Source organism: Coturnix japonica, chromosome 2 (assembly GCF_001577835.2).
Source record: "Coturnix japonica isolate 7356 chromosome 2, Coturnix japonica 2.1, whole genome shotgun sequence".
Lineage (NCBI taxonomy): Eukaryota > Metazoa > Chordata > Aves > Galliformes > Phasianidae > Coturnix > Coturnix japonica.
In genome coordinates this window covers 84,848,761-84,874,837 of record NC_029517.1, presented here as the reverse complement: position 1 = coordinate 84,874,837, position 26,077 = coordinate 84,848,761, and the positions used below count along the sequence as shown (strand labels likewise).

Genomic DNA, 26,077 nt, shown 5'->3' with positions numbered 1-26,077 from the left:
ACAAGGATACTATTTCAATGAACATGAGAGATTATGTTACAGTGTGTAAAATGAGCATTAGGAAGAGAACACTGAGACTTACATAAATTTTGCAAAGAGAATATCTTGCATACTTCAACCAAAAATTGCATATGCAAATGATACACAGCATCCCAGTTATATTTGCTTCTGCAAAATAAACGAACACTATGGAAGAGTATTTAAATTCATAATTGCATAAATTGTGTTTTCTTTATCCTTGAAGCTCTACATTGACTCTGTTTTCAAAACTGGAATCAGCAGTAACATAAAGAAATTAAATGTGGAAAGAAAATTCTGTTTGATATTGCAAACTCCACCTCTGTATGAAGTTTTCCATGGTTTATTTAAGCTTTAGATGTTAAGAAACTGTTCAAGTTAGTGATTCTAATTCAGCGGAAATGCTTCTGTTTTAGTTATACAATCAGCCAAGTCTAGTTATATTGATATAAATGACATAGTAATGTCCACAGCATCATACACTGCTTCTTATGTGTTATGTGTTGTTACACAAAACATTAATCTGAAAACTAACCTGAAATTGTGGGTGACTGTGTTAAATATAGGAAAAGCAGAGCATCACCATAATTGTTCTTAAAATGCATCATTGATCTTTCCTGAAATTGTTTTGTCATCAAAGACAAATAGCATTTTTAGAATGATTAATAGAATAATTAGCTTGGTATTTTAGCTGCCGGATGTTTTTCTGCTAAGAGAAAATATTGTAAGCTTAAAATGTAACTTTGAAAACAATTTTTTTAAAGATCCATACTGCTTGCATATTGATTATAAAAGAAATAATTTCTAATTACAGCATTTCTGACTATAACAGAGTAAGTGGATGACCTTATACTGAGCATTTTTAATGTGTATCATGGCTCAGATTAGTTGATTGTCTCCAATAAGCATTCTGAAGCATTTTCTCTGTACTCATCTGTGTATTTCCACTTCTTAAGGTTCCAACAGATAATTTATCACGTCAGTTTCTCTGTCAGTAGTTCTGTTCTTTATTCCTGAGAGCTTTAATTAAATCTTTTAGATGTACTCATCACTTCTCAGCACACTTTTCAGATACATTTTATTCCTGAGACAAGAAGAAAGATTATCTTATAGATTTTAGGTAAGTATTTGAAGCATATATATGAAATATTTTCTTTTAACCCTATTTCCAAACAGTTAAGGATTGCATTATTGTATACACCTTTTTTAAGGTGGTAGCCTGGTTAACCATTACCTCCACACTTGAAAGCTAGAAATAAAAGTAGAAAGTAGAAATACTGTGATCTGCATATGCTGACATATGGGAGGGGGGGATAAAAGTAGGTTACTCATTGTTCTTAAAAGAAGCTTTTGAAAAGCTTTCAAAATTGATTTGATCTTCTTACCCACCTCAGAGGCACATTTAAAGGCAACAGCTAACAAAGGACATGATACCTTCCTCGACACACAGAAATACATTTTTGATGATGTTTCATTTTCTGAAATGTTATTCAATTTATGAAGTTAATTCTTACTTTTTGATGTATTTTTGTATTGCATTCTAGTTTTAAAAAGACAAACTGGAATTATTCAGAAACTTTACAAAAGAAAAAAAAAATTGCATTTGGGAGGTGGGGGAAAAGTTGTTGCTTCTATCCAGAATTGAACAATCTGAAAGCTTGTCATTTGTTGCAAATTACACAAACTCAGAATAATTAAAAAATTAATTGATGCAGCTGCAGCAAAGAAATACAATAGAGAAGTAAGAATGTAGCAAGTAATATGAAAGTGCACTAATTAAAAAGTGATGTATGACCAACTGCTGAGACTTATAAGCAATAATGCACTTTGCAGAAGGTCCTGGGAACCTGCCATTTGAATGATTAATTAAATTCATAATGTCTAGAAGAACTACTTTTGCAATCTAGTGTCTTGGCCCCTTTTAAAAAGCTAAAGCTGTATTTGCAATATTTGAAAAAAAAAAAAAGAAGAGATATTCTACTGTGAAGATGGGAAAAGTTAGAGCTGCAGAAGCAATCCTGCAAATTTTGTGCCAAGTTATATGTGTTATGTGAAAATAGATCACATATAGCAAAGATGCAAGAGAATTTTGATGTATCCAGTTTTACATATTTTAACAAGCTTTGTTGGACTCCAGGGCTACTTTAATGTATTTAAATTCTTAACTAAGTAATAGGGAGATGTTATTTTGAGATTTTGTTAGGCCAGCTTTCATGTCAAAAATAAAATATACTGTATGATGATTTTCTGACTTAAATTCATCAAATTAATGACCAAATTTATATTGCAATGAAATTTAATGGTAAAGATAGCTCCGTATGTTCCAAAGGTGAAAATGTATTTCAGATTCATCCTTGAAGTTGTAATTATGCATGTCTGTTACAGAGATAAATCATAATCTGAAATACAAAAGGCTATCGTCTGTGCTCATTCCTCTTGAACTTTGAGACATTAGTACTGATTTTGTGTGAAATGGAAACTCATGCCTATTAGTCTGGATGTTTCCTTCCAGTTAGCAAGGTTTTATGCTTAAAATCTATATGGACACACGCACATGGTGGCATCTCTTACATATTTTCCAGGAAAAAAACATTTGTAATGGTCACGTGGATTATGTACTTCTATAAAATTCTGTAAAATTCCCCAAAATCTAAGATAATTGCCATACAGACAGCTTTTCAACCTGCTTCTGTAATTTCTGATCCCAGTAGAATGATAATTCTTCTTAAACACTTGCTGTGAATTTTCAGGAAATAAAGGGAATAAGTTATGCCTGATTTAGCCATATAAAAATGCTGGATTCTATCTCTGTTCACAGGCAAGTTTCACAGGATGTTAGTCCAATAATCTATTAATGTTTGATGCCATAAAGAGAAATGTAAACTTTTTTTTTTTTTTTTTTTTTTAATATATTATTACAATGTCCTTGAGTAGTAGAGGCTTTAAAGTGTCTTAAGAGTAGTCTGACATATTTGATCTTCTGAAGCTGTGAAAGATTTAGGTATATGAAATACTAAATACTGCTAGTATTACATCTGAGATATAAATGCAGTCACTTGTATTTGTGCATAAATAGTAAAACCACAGTTGCTTCAGCTTCTGAATGGATTAGAATTCTGAATTGATGAATAAATAGTTTTTGAAAGAGAGAGTTAAAAGGTTTTGGACTCGAGAAAAGTAGAACTGAGAAGGATGTGAATGAGATTTGCAGAATTGTGAAGTCAGTGGATAAGGAAAGCATAACACAGCTGTTGACCTAATATGAAAACTAGATGGCACTGAAATCAGAAGGAGAGCACAAATAAGAAAGGCAGCAAATAGGTGCAGCTGTTCGTGCAATGTTTTGCACAGAAACGGCCAGATATTCTGCTAAGATGTACATCACAGTTCTCAACAATGGTGATGATATCCTATAGGGCACACTCTAGCACCCGTTGCAGCCACCACATTGACACTGATAATATTGACACATATTGATGCACTGACCCAGAAGGAGATCCTAAAGTAGCTGCAGCTCTACAGAAGTGTCTGGAGACTCTCAGTGAAGTTGACAGAGAGGAAGATGTCTCCTCACACTCCTTCCCTTTCTTTGCACATTGGTCATAAATCTGCATTGCTTAGCAAAGGAGCTGTGCAATTCATTCACTAGACTGCCTAGAATCATAAATGATGAAGAAATTCACTGGATCTTCCCCATGCCTGTATCTTAAAAGGCTTAATATACTGAAACTATACTGAAAGAGGGGCATGCAGAGTCTCCGCTTACCAAGTTAAGCAGTGGAGTCTCCTATCATGGTAAAGTCTGGAAGACAGTGTCTTATGGCACCAGGTGGCTTCTGCTCCACCTGGTCATGTTGGCAAGTAGAGGACATGGGCTGATGTGAACAGCAAAGAACTGAAATCAACGAAACAGTGCAGGAGACCCACCTGAAACATATTAGTAGTGCTGATGTGACAGCATTAAAAGGAGAAACTCTCATTCCTTTTCTGAGAAAACAGCAGAACTGCATGACCATATGAAGTGTCTGTACACCAGTAAACACAGCACAGGGAATGAACAAGAAATTAGATCTGCCTGTGTAGCTCCAGTGCTGTGATCTTATCGGGATACCAGAGACATGGTCAAATGACTCACATGACTGGAACACTGCAATGGCTGGATATGGTCTCTTTAGGAAGAATGGGCTAGGGCAGAAAGGAGAGAGAGTTAGCCGTTATGTGAGAAAACAGTGGGAATGTTAGGAGCTCTAACTGGGGATGGATGATGCGTCATCTAAGAGGTTATGAAGGATAAGAAAAATAGTGAAGTAACTGAACTATCTCTCCAGTGAAGAAAGGCTGAAAAAGCTTGTTTTGATTCATGTAAAGAAGAGGATTCTCAAGGAAGATCTTATCAATATATATGAATTCATGAAGGGAAAGTGTGAAGAAGGACAGGCTTTTCTCACTGGAGCCCAATGACAGAACTCCCAGTACAGTAGTACAAGAAAGATATGGTCATACTGCAGAAAGTCTAGCAAAGGTCCTTGAAAATGATTGCAGGCTTCATTTGTGTGAATCTGCTATAAGAGATTACTCAGAAAGAACATATTGATGGGTTCCAGAAGGTGTCTGAAATGCTGAACAACAAGTCAATAAAAGGATACTACAAGTACTAAGCAGAGATTTATTTTCAAACATTCCTGTTGCAACTGGTCTGGATGCTGTAGATCTATTAGAAAATAAACTGCAGAATAACAGCCAGCTTGTGTCCTAGCATTGTCACAATAAAATTAGAACTTTTCAGTTCAGTTTGCAGATAACAAGTTAACTGGTCCTACATTTTATTGCAAATTAGATATATTATGGATATAATTGAGATGTGGAAGGTTTCAGGCATTTTTTCTTACTGAAAACATCATTATTTTTGAAAAAGACACCTTTCTTTGTCTTCTTTTCATTTTTCCGATATGAAACCAAAACTATGAATGATATTTGGTCAGCTAACACTTTGGTAGATAAAAAATTGGTGTCATTGACTTTTTCTGTTTTACTGTCATTTAGGAATCACTGCTTTACCTGCTTTTTGCATGCTTAAGGTAATTGCCCTAAAAGCACTTGGAGTATTTTATCAGACATGGTAGGTCGTAAGATAACAAATTGTTCAACATCAGCAGATTACCATCACCATTCGCTTATTTTCAAGTCAGTTCCCATATGATTTCAGCAGCCAAAACCTTACAAACCATGGAGACTGACATCTGTGCTTTGTGATGTTTGAAAGCTGAAGTTTGAACTTCTTGTTAGATAATTTTCTAGCTGCATGATATCTTTAACAGTTTGTGAGATAGCAGCCTCTATCATGCTGGAATTTGAAGCTGGGAGGAAAGGGGATAGAATAAGTGCTTGCCATGTACATGTTCACATTCTATCTCTCAACCTTAGAAGTCTAAAAAATAAATGTTTTTGCTGTTGCAGAGCTTGTAATCACAGTACTGCAGTGATGCACGGTGTTTGTTTCTACTGCAGACATTTCAAGAGATATCAGACTGTAATACTGTCAAAGAAGAAAAGTGTGTTTTGGGCAATGGTCCAAGGCTGGACATGGTGTATTGCAGAACTCTCTAGTGCTTCCCAAAGATCTCATATACTTTTCATTCTGTGGCTATAAAGTAATTTATAGCAGTGTCTTCAGAAAGTACTGCCTGTAGAAGGGGGGTGGGGTGGGGGGGGGCGATCCCTATTTTGAAAAGAACTTCATTTTCTGTTAAAATATTTTTTTTTAAAGTACGTAAAGAAATGAGTTGGCATGTTTCTTAAGATACTCCATTGTAGATGGACTCAAATTTCTAGATAAATTTAGGCAGAGAATAGAAAGTGGATAAGGGGGAAAAAAATAATATCTGCTACAGAGTTGAATACTTATACCTGGAAGAAGTAAAGGAGAAGTAATGAAGATGCATATTGAACAACTGTTAAAAGTTAAGAATTCTGAAAGGGTAAATGGAACTAAATTGTAGCTAGCAAGCATGTAATTACTGGGATGAAAGATGATCGTGCTTTTCATTGGTCTGAAGACTATGTAGTTGAAAGTAATACTGGAGAAAGTGAATTAATTCATGTAGAAAGAATGGGAAAAGAGGTTTTGTCAAGTGTACTTTCTTATCTCTCTCTTTTTTTTTTTCTTTTTTTTTTTTTTTTTTCCCAGCTGCTAAGGAAAAAAAACAAAACAAAACAAATCAAAAAAGGTTGCCTTCCATGTAAATTATACTTCATAGAGGAAAATTATTTGTATATTATTAACACTATAATCTTTGTGGGCCTAGAAAAGCCAGAAAAAGCCAGAAGCCATTTTGTCAAGAAACATTAGAGGGCATTAGACAAATAAGTCTCACGCTACCTCCCAGTATGTCTCATATCTGCTTTTCCCAAGTAGGCCTTAGTTTGTTTTTCAACAAGGAGCGTTTTAGCTAAAAGTTCATGGCTTTTGTTTGTTTTTTTTTTTTCTGTGTGTGTGTGTGTTAATCTCACCACAAGAAAAAATAAAACAAAATGGATTGCACTATAAGTTGATAAATTTGATATTTCTGACATATTTTTTTTCCAATTTTTAGTTTTAAAGGTATGTAAATTTTGAGTGCTTTTGATATGAATGTCAATCACAATGATTTTGAGAGAACAATATCAGAAAGGATTTTTATTTACTCTTCCTGTATGTGTAACAATAAAAAAGGAAGCTTAAGTATGCTTTATATTCAAATATTAGGACATTTTCAGATCTGTTATAGCAATATGCAAGAAATTATATATTTATTGGTACAACTAGTTGAGACATAAAAGATATGGATATGGTGAAAACACATTGTAAGACTGTGAAAAAAAGTACTTTTTTTGCGCATTCTTTCCTTTTTAGGCTTTTCTAGAAATCAATATCAGAAAAGTCATGAGTTTTCTAGAACCTGAAATTATTTCTTGTTTCCTTTTGTGAGAAGAGAGTGGATCAAAGTACCACAGTCTCGTGTGGGTTGGAAGGGACCTTAGAGATCATCGAGTCCAACCCCCAGGATTCAAGCCTCCTGTGTAGCAGAGCGGCACTTCTACCACTTGCACCACAGGAGGGATTCGAACCCAGGCCTCTGGTGTTGCAAAGCAGCATTCCTACCACTGCGCCACTGGAGGCACACCAGATACATCTCTTCTTCCTTCAAGTAGTTGAAGCAGTCTCTCTCTTTTTTCTTTTTTTTTCTTTTTTCTTTTTTTAAAATAAATGCAAGCCACAACCTTGGCATGATCAGATTCTAAAATATACAATTGAAGAAAGTACTATGCAAAGTCAACAGAGCTGAAATATGTGATTATCTGAGAATTAAGGAAAAATAGGTTAAGCTAAATCAGGCATTTTAAAAGGTCATCTTAATTTTTATTATTTGCTGAAAGTGTAAAATTGTTATCTTATAAATGAAAGTGATTCTTCTTTTGGAGAACCTCACAAGTAACAGAATCTGAATTTATGAATAACAATTTTAAGGAGTCTTTATGCCCACTGCATAATGCTCTTCTCTGCCTTTCTTAGATTACTTGCCAGTTGGCAGGAACTGCTCAGTCTTCTGAAATCTTACTTTCAGGTTCTGATCTCTATAGTTACAGTGACTCAATTGCAAATTGCTGTTTCCCATTTGCAGTAGTGCAAATGTTTTGCTGAAAAAAAGATGTATTTTGTCATGTTTCAAGCTAGAGAAAATATTACAAGTAATTATCTAGGAAGTTTTTGAGGTATCCATTCTAATGCATAATATGCAGAAATGAACCAGGGAAATTCTTTTTAGAAGAATCTTGAAAGTTATGAGGAAGTATATTTATATGCCAAAACAAAAACAACAACAACGAAAAAAACCAAAAACAAAACACCTCATAATAAAAATAACATTACAAAAATCCTACAATCCTATAAACAACATGATTTTCAAGCAGGAAAAGTAATAGAAAAAGAATAGAAAAATGTGTCATTTGGGGCACAGCTTATATCACGAAGACATGAACTACAGCTTTTAATGATTTCCTTTCTTCTTCCTTATCTGTTTTTATATCAGAGTTCCCTCCCTTGTTTCTCAATCCAGTCTTGTAAATACTTGTTGGGTTTTGTTGTTTTTTTTTTTGGTTTTTGTTTTTTTGGTTGGTTGGTTGGTTGTTTCACGTGCAGGAAAGTAATTGTACCTCTGTACTCAGCACTGGTGAGTCTGCATCTGTGTTCAGTTTTGGGCCGCTCTCTGCAAGAAAGACATCAAGGCCCTGGAATGAGTTTAGAGAAGGGCAACAAAACTAGTGAGGGGTCTGGAGCACAGGCCTTATGAGAAGTGGCTGAAGTAGCTGGGATTGTTCAATATGTAAAAGAGGAGGCTCATGGGAGACCTTATTGCTCTCTGTAACTACCTGAAGCACTGTGGAGAGCTGGGAGTTGGGCTCTTCTCTCATGTAACTGGTGTTAGGACTAGAGGGAATGGCCTCAAGTTGCTGCAGGTTGGGTGTTAGGAAATACTTCTCCAAAAGAGTGGTCAGGCAGTAGAATGGGCTGCCCAGGGAGGTGGAGTCACCAGCCCTGGAGGTGTTCGGGGAATGTTTATATGTTTTGAGGAATGTGAAAACTGTTGGTGGATGGTAGGACTGGATGATCTTGGAGGTCTTTTCCTACCTTGGTGATTCTGTGATTCATAATCCTACTCATGGGTGAGTAATGCTGCAAGGCATGCAGAATTTAAAAACACCACAGGGAGAAACAATATATCCCAAATGATTTGCATTTTATTTATGACAATTCTGATATTCCTTTATTGTTTTCAGAATTTTGGATATAAATATTCATGGAGGACAAAAGGCTTTCAGGCATTTTGATTTCCCTCTTTTCTCCACACATATAGGTGGAGAAAAAAAAAATCAGTTTGTATTTCTGGTTGTATTTTATTACTGCTACATTAGTCAGGTACTATTTTGCCTCTAGTCCACACTCTGGGATATATACCCCCATTATCCTTGGGAAGTCTTCACTGACTACCGCCAACATCAACTTCGTAGCGCTTCACTGCATCACCATTACAGCAAATTCTGTGAGGACATAATTAGTAAGAATTTTAGTATGATGTGTAGCTACTTTAAAATTATTTCTCTATCTCTACCAGTTAAATAAGGTTTGGGAAACATCATACCTCTTAATACTTCTTGTACAGATACATTAATAATGTATTAATGTTAAGCAGAAATTGAGAATTTTATAATATTCTGTAGAGAAATACATGTGCAAACTGTATTAATTGAGCTCTAAATTAGTGATGCTGAACAACAAAAGGAAGAAAATGCACAGTGAAGCAGGAAATATGCCATATGTTATTGCATACCTGAGCACAATGGGGACACTATCTTAATGGCTTTCTTAATGTTCCTGTTGTAGTGGATATTGGTGGACATATGGTATGCTGCCTGTTTTATAAGCCTGAGCATTTCCATGATTTTGTTATCTAACTTTGATAGCACCTTCTATTTTTCTGCTGTTAAGAAAAAGATTTTAAAATGCTTTATCTCAGAAGACATAAATTTTATTTTGACTCTTTTTTTTCCTAGCACAATGCATATTCATCTTACTGTTAGGCTTTTCCACAATTTAAACCCTCTTAGGCAACAATTTTGAACACAGCTCTGTAGTCCTTCCACATACAAAGAGTTTTGACACTCTCTTCTGGCCTAATGAACTGCTCACATAACTGCAGAGCTGACCATGCTATATGTGGGCATATATGCAATCAAATACTTCCTGCCTGCCTTGGGGAGCACCAGCACACTGGAGCAGAAGTGGTTCCAAGTTCACGTTGCTCCATTTACACCACATGGATGAGAAATGCAAGGGAACAACTTTCTCCATCCTCTTTGGGGTACCAGGTGTTTTCAAGGCCAGCTGGTGCAGGCTACCAATGGGAAAGATTTCCTTATTTTTCTAAATAAAAAATATTGATTTCATTTTTTAATCTAGTCTGTCTTTATTTGTTGCTTGATGTTTTGTTTGTTTTCATTGAATTTATCCAGGTCTGCAAGATTGAATCCTTTGCTCTGTTTAGACAGAGAATTGCGAATAATAGCTAACTGAGATAAAAAAATATTTACAGAAACTTTTCTGCTAATTAGAAATATTGAATAAATATTTGTATAAAATATCGTTAGTTTTTCTTTTTTACTCTTACTGATGTTTCTGAAACTGTATCTTTCACATGCCGTTTGAATTCTGCTATGTCTGCAGTCAATGTTTGGATGAACTGCAAAGTAAAATTTCCTTCTCCCGTCTTTCAGTAAGGACAGGTTTTCCTTTATCCTTTATCTCTGTTGTCTTCTTTTTTGCAATGTTTTTTCTCCCCTTTAAGGTCACTTTGATATCTAAGTATGCCATCAGCTACCAACCTGCTGCTGAACTGCTAGCTTGTCTCAGCTTTCTTCACACAACACAGCTCCGTTTGATTCTGTTGAAAATAGATAAGAAATTAAAATAAGAAAAATATATAAACTGGGAAAGTTCCTGAAATTTACGGTGTGTATTCTACTCAGAAACCACATGTAAATTTAATAACTCTCATAATTATACCCAGATAGATACTTTACCAAATTCACGAGGTATCAGCCATTTAATTTTTAATGTAATATTCTAGAAATGTATGTTGTTGTGCAGAAGTATTTTTTTTTTTAAATGCTAAATTTAAATACAGAATAATGAGTTGTTCCTGAATGTAGTAATAATCCTCCCTCCCCCTCCTACACTGTTTCCTTCTAATCTTTTTGTATGACTCTGGGAATCTTTGAGTAAAATATTGGATTACCGTGTTGGATCTTTGTACTTTTTAACCCTACATGCAGGTAATACAAATAACTGTCAGGAAATATGACAGTGTTCACAATTCCAATACTATGATATCTCTAAAAACACAACAGCAGGAAGAGGTATAATAAGAACTCACAGTTCAGGAGCCTTGAATCACTCAGTGATTAGGAGAATTGAATGAGAAACACCAGACATCCCACTGATAATTGTGATAGATGTATGAAGAGAACAATTCACCCTGTTTTTAGGAGGCTTCTTGCATTAGCCTGTTAACATGGATAGCTTTCCATACTGATTTTGTGCCTGTGCTTTTCTGTAAGAAGTTAAGTAGTGCAAACCTGCCTTAGATGATTCAAGATACATTCATAGCCTTAGTATACTTACGTTTATGATGTTGATGTAGGAAAATACAAGGCTCTACAGATTTTATCTTGTGATATAAAATCTGGAATAATTAATTCTTCTTAAATGTGTTTTTATTATTATCGTTTGCTTACATACAAGCCCTTGAATTTAGTATACTGGCAATAACGGTAATAGGAATACAGGTTTATGCTTTGATAAATGCATTGCTACTGTCTTGACCTCACTGCAGTATCTCTCCATCAAGAGCAGAACACGTTTTAGAACATACAGTCACACAAACTCCATAGGCCTTTCCTTACTATTGTCAGATATAATGCAAATAATACATGTATTAAAGGTACAATAGCGGATTACTACTTGCAGGAATTATGTGATGTAAACAGAGTAGAATAACTGAGCCAAACCCTTCTGACATATGCGTGATATACACCACTTATGTCTTGTCAGTTGTGCTTAGGCTTGAGCATTGTTTAAAACCCATCTGTAGATGACTGGAATTTCTTGTATGTTAGCTTGTCAGTAGGCATTCTGAAGTGCTGTGTTTCACTACAGATTGGGACTTGTTTTAAATGAAATTATCTACATGCTAGTGAGTTCTGTCAAGTGTGTATTTTTTTGCATAAACATTTGAAAATACCAAACTATGTACTCATGGACTGTCTTGATTAGTAGCTCACAATATGCATAACTGTATTAATTTTATTATGAAATAGTTAGAACGAAACACTTTTTCTGTTTTACAGACAGTAGATAAATGATACATGCAGAAGCAACAGACTGAGTGTTTCTAATTTAATGAAGAAATATTCAAAAATAAGTAACGTGATTTCCTTAAAAATGTAGCATGTGTGTTCCTAGGGGAACAATATAAGCCAATACTTATTCACTATGTTTAATATATTTTATATGTTTTTAGTTTCTTTAATTTAAAACTCTTTCAGTTACTAGCTTTAGTGATTATATATATATAGGTTATAATAAAATATTATAGATTAGCAAAATGAATAAAAAATGAGGGAACAATAAATGACACTGCACTAATATATTCACAAGTACTTTTAATAATAAGGAGTAGTTAATAATACTAGAATTTTTAATAAAGTTATTATTGGACATTATGAAATTAAAGTAATTGAAAAAAGCACTGCTTCAAAGAAATGATTTTTTAAAAATCCAGTGAAACTCAATAGTGACAGCTAAGTTTCTGATCAGCTTAATCTTGTGTATCCAGCAGGATAAAGTATTTACCAGCTTATTGACTCTTACTGATGTAGGGCTTAGCAATTAGTCAGAGTGACATGTTCATCAGTAGACTGTAGCATCATGTTTACAGTGCCATTGTAAAGATTCAAATTGCAAAAATAGCTCTGATTTTTAACATACATTAGTACAAGAATTTGTACAAGCTTTGTACTGAGCTTGCTTAACTCAGACTAATTTTTACTTGTGATTCTGTTTTTTCTAAAAAATAATTAAACATTTTCTAAGCAAATGACATATTGTTAGATGTTTGTATGTAGTAGCATGAATGACCCTTTCTCACTGACAGGAAATGAGTTACAGCTCCGTAGAAGTTCCTAGAGTCAAGACTAATCACATGGTTTGTGAGTTCTTTTTTCAGAAAACCTGATCAAGTTATGTAAGAAAAATACAAAACAAACAAACAAAACCACAGGAATTGCACTGTGGTTTGTGATAGGATTTCAATAAAAATGCAGAGATTATATGGACAGAATCTGAGGTGTATGCCTTTAAATTTAAAACACAGGACATTTTCAATTAATTATGGATGAGATAAAAACTAGAAGGGCCACGCTGAAAGTAATACTTTCTATCTTATTCTGTTGGCCCAGGATATCCGAGGCAGATGTTGATGGTGTGGCAGTAGAGGTTGAACCTTCCAGCCAGTACTCCCTTACATTTTGTTGCAGTGTGACAGATGGCAGCAAAGGAGCAGTCTGACAAATTGGTGTCTGACATGGAAGTGCATACAGAGCAAAATGCGTAATTGAATTCCTCCATGTGGAAAAATGTCACCCATTGACATTCACTGATGCTTGCTGAATGTTTCTGAAGACCAAGCAGGGACAGTGAGCACAGTGAGGTGGTGGGTACTGTATTTCAGCAGTGGCAGCAGCAAAATGAAAACAATCCATGTTGAGTTGGCCAATGTGAGTGACCATACTGAGTGACCTAAGTAGTAAGACAAAGAAACAATGTAGGTCTTCCAGAATTTATTTCTCGTACTTGCAGTCTTATTGGATCAGTTTGTAGTGTAGCTACTTTGGGTAATGCTCATAAATGCTTGTAAATCTTGATTAATCTGTTGTTTTGTCCAGAACTATTAAATATCTGTTTACTGTGCTTTGAGTGCTGACAGATGTTTTTGGTGCCCAACTTGAATGAATATTCTTCTGATTCATATTGTTACTGAGAATGTGGTTTATCAAAGGAAGATTTATAAAAAAAAAAAAAGACGGATATATTTTTAGTATAGGTATGTTTGAATCATGAACTTTATAATGGTCGTGTTTTTAAAAATAACCTCTTCCTTCTGCTGTTAGTGTAATGTGAGGCCTTTGCAATTGTCTAGTGGCTAGAATTCAGGTAAATGAGAGGCTAGATCAATATCTTCTCCGTATTCCTTTCTTCCAATAAAAAACACACACATAAACAAACAAACAAACAAACAACCCACAAACTCAGGAGTTAGATGTGAGTACAGTAAATGTATCTTGAATATCAATAATACCATAGTTCAGAACTGTCAATCAATAAATAATGGCTTGAGTCATCAGAAGGGAAACAAGCGAGTGTAGCCTGCTTCTCCCTGTGAAAGACAATTCCAAGTGATTGCTCTAAGAACTTGTTCTCTCTTTCTTTATTCTTTCCTTTTATTTTTATTTTTTTAATTTATTGAACAATCAATTGAAAAATAACTAGGACGTACTATAAAGTTAACCACACTGTAAGATTGTATCTCATTTAAACTCTACAGGTCACCTCTGGAAATGTCTTAGAAGAAATTTGATCTGCAATTGTTTTAAATTTTAAATGGCTTTTCCACCCAGTACTCTCATCACACTTTTTTAATTTTTTTTTTTTTTTAAACAATTTTAATTCCAGATTAAAGAGACCGAAGAAAATGAGCTCAGAGTTTGGGACCAGGCAAAGTTCCTTGTATGTTGTTGGAGATTCCACCAAGACAGTGAATGAAGACATGAGACATTACCTCCTGCAAAAAGGCTAACAGGAAATAAAGGGAGAAAATACTTAAAGACTTCAAAAGACTTACGGAAAAATTAAACAGTGGAAGTACCCGCAACATATATAGAAACACTACATGAATTATTTCTATGTACTTGACATTTTCAGTAAGGACCATAGAAACGTGTCATTGTTCACCATCTTAGAATACTTTTCAGTTTGTTCTTCCTTCTCATTTTTCTCTATCTTCTAAAGCAAAAGATGGATTCTAATTGATGTAGCCCATAATTTAATTTTTTGGGGAAAAAAAATTGCAATGTACATGGCGAAAGAGAGAGTGTCATAGTTGGTTCTGTGAAGACAGTGAGTCTGAAATGGAAGTCAGTGCTTTTTGCCTTGTCTCTTGCTTTTTTCTTTTCATACAGCAATGGGAAATAACTATTTCTCAGTACCACTAGTTCTGCCAAAGCAGTATGTTGTAGTTAGATAAATCTAACATTTCACTCTCTACTAATCTACTGCAAACTCCTTCTAAAACTTCTTCTTTTTTTTCTTTTTTATTTTTTTATTTTTTATTTTTTTTCCATTGAATTTTTATAGGACCATAGAAAAAGGAATAATTAGTTCCATAATTGGTATCTCTGTTGTGGATGTTGGTGTGAAGACAGCGTGTCTCATTTAAAATTTGCTTAGATTTAAGTGGGGATTTGTGAATGAAAATGTGGAAGGTTAACAATTACAGAAGAATCATGTTTTGCCAAGGAATTTGTGAGCTGCTGGAGTTGGAGCAATATCATGACACCCCATTGTGTAACATAACAGTACTGAAAATGTCAGTGTGAGCCATAGAAAATGAAAGTGCATAATTATTGATTTTTAAATTCTGTAACAGCCAAATGTACTTCTATGGTTATACTGAAATAGCTGAAAATATAGTAATGTCAGAAAACAACATACTGATGAAAGTTTTTATCTAACCTCTACAGACAAGCAATTCTTGTTTTCTTTGACAAGCCATTAGAAATAAGGGTCTTTCAGAGATAAAACTCTAGGGTTTCAGCAATTTAGCAAAATCTCTTAAAGGCTACAATACAATCTGTGGCTAAAAATCAAGTCATATGATTCCACAAGTTACTGAGGAAACAGATTCTGTCCTTCCCTCTGTATCTCTAAACATGAAAGAAAAACAAATAATGTTTGATTGGTGCTGGAGAACATCACTGCGGTAGCAGCTTGCCAGACTAATAAGGATAGTGATGGAAATCAAACAGCTAGGAGCTACTTTCAGCTGATCTGACTTGCACTTCTATATAAACCTTTAGTACATGTTTGTCCTTCACTTCTCTGTATTATAATACACGGTTGTATTATAATAGTGCTCATGGTTGCAATAAATAGATCATCAGACATATTCTAGAATGTATATTTCAGAATAATGATGCAGTATGTTTTATTTCTCATGAAGAAACGCTCACTATCCCACATGATTCTTATCGACCATATTTTACTTTGAAGTGCCTTCTTTTTAATAGTGGTGCTTAAGTTTTATTGCAAGAGTGCAATAATCAGACAAGTCACTTTGGTTTTTTGTAATTTCTCCCTGTTCTCTGAGAATATTCAGCTTCGTCTTCATCTGTTAAGTGCATAAAATATTTATTTCAGCAACTACTTACACAGAGAACTTCAGAGGTCTCTGTGAAGAAGCATACCTGTAAATTAGTCACTTGAAAGAAATCCAAGAGATAATAATACATAATTGCCCTCATTGCAGTTGAGAATGTCAGAGAATGTTAATTTATGACCTTTTCATCATAATACTAGAATGTCTCCCGATCTTAAATATACATCTATGATATTTGCTCTATACTGGTATTCCTATTCATTCACCTTCACATTCCCCCTGGGGAATGGACAGAGAAGACACACATATTTGTGCAGAAAGAGTGGCTTGCTCAGAGTCATTAAGGATAAAATTTGAAAAAGTTATCAGGAAAACTCACCCTAAATCTGTTTCCAAACAGTTAAGCTATGCTCACTGTCAGAGGAAATGATTGGTGCCTAAAATAGTGGAATGCTTCTAGAAAATTTTTTAAAATAATAAAAAAATAATCTGAAAATAATCTGATATTTCTTGTTATTCTTTTTAACAGATGATATTGTATACATTGCATGTCAATTAGTTTACTAAAAAAAATAAACACAGAAAGACCAACAAATAACTTTCACAGCTGATAAATTTTGTTACATCTAATTTAAAGTAACAAATGTTTATATAATTTCATATTGGTACAAAAGCATTTAAAAAATTAAACAGATAGGAAAGAATGATTACCGAGGTTTAGTGGTAATCCAATAGAGGATATAGAAATAAGGTTAATGTTGTCTTATACATCCTCCTTCCTAAATAAAATGCTGCTTTTCTGAGAAATGCATCAGCTTCCCTTTAGAGTACTTTAGCAAACACTTTTCAAGATATATTTCATAAGAATTTGTTCTTCTGCTCCATCAAGCAAACATTGGAATATATTTAAGTGCATTTAAACAGTCCTGAACTTCATCTCCTGGAGAGACAGAGATATCAGAGTTTAATTAAAAGCTAAATTGTTTTTTTTTTAAATTTATTTATTTCACGAAATCTCTACCTCTCTGTTCCCCAGTTCCTATTTCCTCAATGAGTTCATGCCTAAATCTTATCACATTAAAGGGTAACGTGAACCTGTATTCCACACTTTAGTGGGACAGTATCCTCAAATACAAAATTAAGAAAACACCACTAGGCAACGACATCTCAGGAACTACAGAGATTATTGGATGCCCTCTACTAGTACAGAACTTTTATTATATGACTTCAAGGAGAAGGTAAGGAATGTTATTCAACTGAAATAAAAAACATATTAATAATTTGTCAAATTTGAAAAAAAAAATAAATCTAAAAATCAGTGATTACTTCAAAGGATGTTGTGATGGTGTTCAACAAAAAATTACTATGCTCTAGTGAAAATGTGATTTGGTTGCCTGCTGTAATCATGAACAGGATATTTTCCAGGCAAAGCCATTTCAGAAGTCAATTGATCATAATTAGAAAATGGCAATAAATAAGCCAATACTGAGATTGAATAAAATAATTCTTAAAGTTATTAACATTTGAAAAGAAGAAAATGAAGATAAGAAAAGAACAAATAAAAGCATGCTACTTTTCTTTTAAGCTTTGAATGTTTTCCTAGTAAAAGATTCTAAAATGAAGAAGTATTAACATATTGTCCATCAATGAACACATCAAGTAAGACTGTATGGTACATACAAAACGTACTATATTTCTGTCAATAAATCCAGACAGGTAAGAAAATATCAATGGATTCAACAGCTTCTCCTTGCACATTATACTACTTCACTGATATCCAAAAACACAGAATTTAAGAGACATAACTATGAGATCTCAGATGGCTTTATATTGTGGCTTACAGTAGAAAATTGAGTTATTCAGTTCTTAAGTACTGAATCATATAAAACTTAAGCAGCTGCAGTAACTTATTTAATACAAGAAGCAAAGTTTTTTGGATGCATAAAGGGAAGACATGAAATCTTATTGCCACTACTGCAGTTTTCTAGTGGTAATATTTGATAGTTTATTCACCAAGATCAGAATGTGTTCTTCATTTTTAAAAAAAAGAAAGCAAAAACACGTTAATCTGGAAGTGTAGTTGGTTAATAAGAAGGCTTTATTGCTTGTTAGCTCTGCAAGTCTGCTGTTACCATTCGTTTTTACTTCTCTTTGTTGCAGACGCTTCTTTTGCATATTTGTTTAAGAAAGAAAGTAAAATGTGTAATAAACTGCATTAACACTTTTGAAACTTAAACAGGACTCTCACTAATGAGAATGAGGTTTAGACACACTGCTTGATAGATTCCACATATTTGTAAGCCATATTCTAAAAATCACTGTAATTATCAGTGTTAATAAATGTTCCATATTTTGTTAACTAGAGACACTAACGTTCTCACAGGTTGTACTATTATACATATTATACATTAACACTGATTTAACTAATTTGCAGAAATGGGTTTATTTGCAATTTCTAATACAGATCATATGTATTTATTTGAAACAATTCTGTACTGAGTTTTATGTGACTCTAAACTGAAAACCACAGCAGGGGAAAAAAAAAAAAAAAAAAAAAAAAAAAAAAAAGAGGAAAAAAAAGCACTCTATGCAGCTGTATGGTAAATTGGTAATCACAGCCTGAAGTTCTGATTAATTGGCTGAAGCAAGATTTGGGTAAGATGTGGGAGCACAGGAGAGGGTAATTTAGCTGTGCTCCCAGAAAGGGTGGAGCGTGACTCCACCTCCTCTAGACCTCATTTAAGGGCTGACTACCCCTGAAGCAACATCTCTTTGAGATTATTCCTTGGTGGAGATTGCTTCAGTATTTTCCACTGGAGGCCTCTACTGGTTGAGTCTTTCCTTTAAATAACCTTTTGGATACAACCTTTTGGTTACTCATCACCACCTCTCTTGTACCGTTTTTACATTCTTGTCACTATACATCACTGTACAGCAGCCAATTTCATTTTTCAATGTATTTTTCCTGTACTTTTTAAAGAGAAGTTGAAAGAAAGCAGTACTCTTTATGAAAACAAATTAAATCATCAAACCTGTGGAGCTTCTCTACTCTTAACTTGAATATACTTTTTCAGAATATTTTAAATGTAATTTGCATATTCATTATATCTATGTATTAGGTTATTGTACTTCTGTTGTTCTCATGACATGTCTATTTCAAATGTAATTGGAAGATTAGTGAGGAAAGTGGGAATGTTTCAGTCAGACTGAGGAGTGTATTCTGCCAAAAACATATACATGTATATATTCAGCTATGTTTGGTTTACCTGTGATTATTCCTATGTATAAAGGAAAAATCTAATTTGCATCCTGAAAACAATTAAGTTTTGAATGCATATGCAAAGCATATCTTTAATAATATGATTGTAATATTCCTATAAGAAACCTCTGGCTTCATGGATATGAATATAAGCAGACTCGGATGTAAAAGATGGTGTAAGAGATTCTGGAATAGACTGTTCACAAAAATTTCATTTCTTGAACTGTACAGTAAATGTAAGCATAGTTATTGGTAGACATAGGACTTTGTTCTACTGACAGGATTTCATTTACTCAAGATTCTGGGAGTCCAAAAATAGAAAAAAAAACTTTACTGGGGTATCTTCATAATGGATAACCAGGAAAGCAGGAAGCTAGTATTTTTGCCATGTGCAACTTCCAATGCATGCAGTAGTTCCTCCTTACAGATTACAGCAAAGTATTATTGCAATTTAATTTGATAACTGAATTTCAGATTTTGTTCTTTGACTATCATTCTAGTGGGACATAGAAGTTGCATGCAGTGCCATTATTTGGTCATCTTATGTAATATCAAATGTTATATACAATAGTATAGTTATGTTTTGTTTTGTTTTGTTTTGTTTTTTGTTGTTGTTGTTGTTGTTTTAAGTCTAAAAGTAGAATCCACATTTTAACATACTCAGTAAGAAAGTTGAAATGATAGTTGACTGGTTTGGTTTTCTCATTACTATGAAAACCTTGAAATTAAAAAGATTTAAAAAAATAAAAAATATATATATTTTTACCAGAAATTCTTTTGCAATGCTATTTAAAATACTTTATTATTATTATTTAATATATATTTCTGTCCTCCCAAATTTCTTAGTAAAATGAAGTTTAATCCTTTGGAACCTAACATAGGAGTTCTTGGATTCTCAAGCCTACACACTACACTTGTGCACACATAACAATCCCTTGCATACACATAACACTCTGAGCAACAGATTTTTTTTTATAAGCAAAACAGATTCAGCTTTCCATGTCTCTTTTCTCAAAACTTAAAGCTTTGCTGTGTTTACATTGTGCTACTTGGTATTTATTTTGAAACTAATCTGAGTTCCAGATCTGTCCTAATAAATTCTTCTGTGCTGAAAGTCAGTGATATTTGTGTTTTTTTTGTTCTGAATGTTTCAATCTCATCTTCTTAGAAATATACAAAACAAAAAAAAAGCATATGTGTGACCATGTGTAGTTCTGCTCTACCCATGATAACTTTCTTGTTCATAGGAACACTAGACACTGTGATTCAAAAGTAGTAAATATTAATTTTATAATAATTTTACAATAGCAACTGTCAAGACCCATCATGTTGTGATTAAATGCAAGAAATAAATTTCCAGTTCTTAAAAGAATTATTTAGACTCTGGAAGTTTGACAGGAAAAATAATCGGGGTGGCAGAAATGAAAACAATTCCCGGGTAAGTGAGGAACACTTCCCTATGTATCTAGATATGCTTGTTTCTAAATATGAATACTGGAAAATATCGAAGGGTCTCATGAAAAAACTGACTAAAGGTTCTGTTTATTGTGCTGTGGGGAAATAATAATAATAATAATAATAATAATAATAATAATAATAATAATAATAATAATAATAAATAAAATAAAACTTTCATAACCTGATCCTATAGGGAATTGAGTAGTATAACTCAAAATCTATAATTGCCTTTTTTTTTTCCTAGCCTGATTTCCCATAGCAAAACAATTCACCCATAGAAATTTTTCAGTGAAAATTGAACTGTATGCTATAATCTCAAAAGACAAGCTTTTCTTTATCATAATTTCCTACAGCACTGTTGGAACAATGCTTTATTTCATTGATTTGGCCATATGGAAACTTTCCGTATATTTTTAAATGAAAGTATCTTTTCAATGCTAGTTCCTAATTAATCCTTAATGTAGTAATCATTTACATTGTAAGTTTAAAAGCATATCAGGCTAATGCAAGTGTATTGATTTAGAGGCTGTATGAGACACAGAATCACACAAGACAAAAGATTTTGGCATTCAGAATATAAATAAAACCCATACAGAACCCAAGAAAATCTTGTTATTTAATCTGAAAATATTATAACAATTCGTAGTGGTATTATATACTGGTTTTATACATGCTAGAAAAAGATTATACATGCTAGAAAAAGATATAATGCAAAAGAGAAAGCTTTATGCCCTCAAGAAAATGATCTACATGTTTTCTACTGAATTGAATTATCACGGCATGTAGTTCACTGTTTATATTCCTTCTAAAGGTACCAATTCTATGTTCTCTGTTTAGTGTAGTTGTCATCTTAACTTTTCACTGCAGATTGACTTTGTAATATATTTATATTGAATTAAAATAAAGAAGTGTTGTACAGAACACAAATACAAAACAGTCTAATAAAGTGATATAGGAATACAACTTATAAATGAGTACCAAAGCCATTTGGACAAAGATAAGACACTAAGACAATAAGGCCTAGAGAAAAAAATTATCTTGTGGAGCATAGCAAAGTAACACTTCAGGAGACTGTAAGACCAGAAATAATTAAGGACTTATAAACATATAAATGTATTTGGAATGCACGTCCCAGCTCATTTTCTTTTGCAGTAAGCACTCTGCTTCCACACAATCTCAGACACTGAATACATATATGATAAGGCATTGATATCAATTGGTTTGATGCACAGAGTGAAGTTGTGTGAATGCATCTCAGGATGAATATAAAGAAAATGTTATAAAACTCATGTCAGCTTCTGTTCATACTCAGATAAAGTTTCCATCAATGAGATATGTGTAACAAACCTTTAAATCAGCAGCACACCTGGGAGTGAGTGGATATAAGTACATAAAATACAGATACTTTCTTTACAGCATACAAATCTTTAGGTTTGACATCAGCTATATAACAATATTAAGGTTTAGTTTAGTTGCAAGGTTTTGCAGCAACATTGTTTGAAGGTATAAAAAATGAAAATTAAGACAACCACTCAAAGTTCATGTTAATATATCTTTCTTGATGCTTATCAATTAAGGACAACATTCAAGTGTCCTACTTTTCTCGATTTGAGGGGAAGCATCTATCACCTATCACCAGCCAGCTGGTTTTATCCCATTCCCCCAGTGAATCTAGTTTAAAGCTTTATCAATCAGCCCTGCCACCTCCTACACAAAAATCCTTTTCCTCCTCTGAGAAAAGTGTATGCCATTAGGCACCAGCTGGCCCAGTGTAATGTAGATCAAGAAACCCAAAATTCTTTCATGATGATACCAGCCTCTGTATTTATCAGCTGGATCTGCATGTTGAGTGTTCCCTGTTGCTGGAAGAAGGGAACACTACCTGTGCTCCCAGTCCCTTAACCCATTGCCCAAAGGCCCTGAGGTCCCTTTTGATTGATCTTGGACCTTTTTGCTGCTTCATTGCCACTGACATGAAAATCCAATAATGGTTAATAACCAGAGGGCTGTACCAGGTTAGCGACTTCTGTAACATCTCTTAGTCAGGCCCTATGGAGGCAGCAGACTTCCCCATGGTCAGCTGTTGTTTCAGCAGCTCAGTGCCACATCAGTGTTTGCTCACTCCCCCATTGCAGTGGGATAGGTGAGAGAATCAGAAAGAGAATATAATGAAGTAGAACTCATGCATTGAGATGAAAATGATTTACTAAGACATTAAAAGGAAGAGAAAAAAGGAGACTCATTCTGGTAATGATAACAATATAATATACATTTACAAAACAAGGGATATACAACACAACTACTCACCACCTGCCAACTGATGCCCAACCAGTCCCCAAGCAGCAGTGTGTTCCTGTGGGAGCTCTGAGTAGCGGTTTCAATTCCTGTGGCTGGATAGGCCACAGGGGATGCAGAGGACATTGGTGAGTGGGTACCATACCAGAAGGGGCAGCAACAGCATCCTCCCTGCATACCCTCTTGCAGGTATAGATGTCAAATGAGGTAATTTAAAAGCATTTACTAGTAGTTTTCATCTACTGCTGTTTTTGTTGTCTTTCATGATTTATAAGCTTGTGTATGGCTTTGGAATAAAACGTACAGTGTTCTTATAAAGTGCTAACAACACAAAGATAGTGGTTCCAAACCATCATGCCATATAGACATGAAAGAGTTCTGAAGAGACAGATGAATGTAAGTAATTCAAATGGAAAGAGTTACAGCAGCAAGAAATCAAAATTTATATATTTAAGAACTAACTACATTCTCCAAAACCTTGTTATAAATGTAGTCTGAAATGCCAAGGGCAAGGAATCAACCAACAGGTTTCAAAACCTCTTTACTGTTCATAAAGTAGCAGTGACAGCACTGAAGGTTATAATATCTGTAATGCCATGTACAATACTCTTTGCCAGTGTTCATGAAAATAAGATTTAAATTGGAAAGTTGCTGTCAAGGGCTACTAAGAAGGGTGTAGGAATGAAGAACTTTCCATTTGACTAGAATTACTTGTCTCGTTACTTCTTATTGACCACAGCCTAAGAGGACATGGAAGCATACTGGAACAATGGTAGCACAAGACTATTAATTGAATATGAGAGATTTATCTTCACAACCAGAACAAAATCCTCAGACTTTCTTATGAGGTCATGATATATGTCATGATAAGCTATGTGTATGATGAGGTTTTGATGCCATGACTTCAGAGTTTTAAGATGTTATTAATTTGAAAACAATTTCAATTGAAATAGAAAAATATGGCTTTGTAATAGGGAATAGGCATGTGAACCCCAAATTCTTTGGAGCTCATTCCATGAGCTTAGTCTGATATATTTAATAGAAAGTGCATTATTCCAGTTATCCATCAACAGAGCTGCATACAGCAACAGTGTGTTCCAGTTGCAGTAGTATAATGCAACCATTCATCATATTGCTCCAAAATACCTGTTCTCCAAGGTTCTTTCTCCAAGAAATATTGTATCTAAACTTGTAGAATTAATTATAACAGTAACTTACAGCAGAGCAAGAGGAAAGCAGTATTATTCTCTAGCTAAAAGGTGCCTGTCACTATAGTGTCTGAAATTCTTCATCCTTTGGGATATAAATAGTTTTTTCAGTTTTTAGAATGCATGAAAAAGCTTTCCGCAGTGCCCCTGGGTCTCAGGTGGGAGTGAATCATCAGAAGTAAGAACCTGTCTGGAGCATCTCCCCATTGAGGAAAGGCTGGGCAAACTGGGTATGTTCAGCCTTGAGAAAAGAAGACTGAGATGTGATCTTATGAATGTTTATGAATATCTCAAATGTGGGAGTCAAAGGGATGTGGCCAACTTCTTTTCAGCAGTCTGTGAGGACAGGACCAGGGGAAACAGTCATAAACTGGAGCATAGGTAGTTCCACTGCAAAACGCAAAGGAACTTCTTCATAGTGAAGGTGACAGAGCCCTGGAACAGGCTGCCCAGGGAGGTTGCAGATTCTCCTCCTCTGGAGATGTTCAAGACACACCTGGACACCTATCTGTGCAGTCTGATGTAAAGGGCCTGCTTTGCAGTGGGGTTTGACTTGGTGATCTTTAGAGGTCCTTTCCAGCTCCTACAATTCTGTGATTCTCGCTCTGCTGCGGTTGTAAACACTGAGTTAAGCAGTGTAAGGTAATGGTGTGTTGCACCGCACCAACATTTCATAGAGAGAAGATTGATGACCTTATTGGTGACGTTTGTATACTTTGAAATGATCCTAGCTAACACAGATTCAGACTTAACTAACTCAACACTCGCTATCTCCAGTAGCAAATATTATAATATTCAGATATACTCAGACGCATTTTCAAGTGACTAGAAACATAAAAGGTCTGAATTCCTTCACTGACAACAAGTGTAGATCTGACCATAGGGAAGAGGTATCTAAATGATTTTAACTTCTGTGTCTTCATTCTATGGGTGTGAAGTACCAATAATTCCAGTTTGCCCAGTGGAAAAATTACATTTGGATTCTTAAAGAAAAGCAGGGTAATTTATATCTAATTGGCAACAACAGCTGGAACATTACTCTGGGAGCTGTTCAAAAAACTCATATTCATTGAAATTCTACATAACAGGTGCTGGACCTCAGACATGCACTAGGTACATTGCAGCCCTAAGCACCAAGTTATGAACCATATTCTCAGTATACAGATTTTTCAGCAATCTTTCCATTCCCTGCACTCCAGAGAAAATAACTTTTCAGAACTTACAATTGTTAATGAATTTCAGTTGTATTTTTGTGGCCAACTCTGTTACAAATTCATATGACCTTCACCTTAAATAAGGGATTAGTCTGATTTTTGCCACAGTGTTTCTTTTTTCATTGATAAGCAAGAATATATCATAGTGGGATAAATTAAATTATTGCAAAACAGTTTAATACATTATTAATACAAATAAATTTCCTTCCTTTTTGACACCAATATCACTGCTTACTCCTTCAGGCCACATCCACTGTAGCCCTGCAGGATCCTGCATGGCTTCACGTGGAGAGTGGCCAAATGGGGATGGACTGCTCCCCCATGGGCCTCTCCTGGCTGCAGGGAACTGCTGCTGTATGCTTGGAGCTCCTTCTGCACTCCTCCCTCCTCCTGCAGTGACGTTGGTGCCTGTAGGGCTACTCTCTCACAACTCTTATTTCTCTCTTCCTGCAGTGCTGGGCTCTGTTCACATTGACTACACCTGCAGCCCCACCAAGCTGCCAAAACTTTCATGTATATAGTGATGACTTTACATGTTAGAGGACTGCAGTTTGCAAGCACCACAGCATTTTAGAAATGATTGAAAGAACTTGTAGC

General features: G+C 34.5%; 1 protein-coding gene across 2 annotated transcripts in view; it reads left to right on the top strand.

Moving 5' to 3' along the window:
* CCDC102B (coiled-coil domain containing 102B) overlaps positions 1-20,419 on the top strand; it is a 123,907-nt gene extending 103,488 nt beyond the window's left edge. For both annotated transcript variants that reach the window (XM_015855189.1, XM_015855190.2), the window contains exon 7: positions 14,345-20,419. In XM_015855189.1, the coding sequence (XP_015710675.1) occupies positions 14,345-14,434 (90 nt within the window). In that variant the 3' untranslated portion in view covers positions 14,435-20,419. The remainder of the gene's footprint in view (positions 1-14,344) is intronic.
* The last annotated feature ends 5,658 nt before the right edge of the window (positions 20,420-26,077 follow it).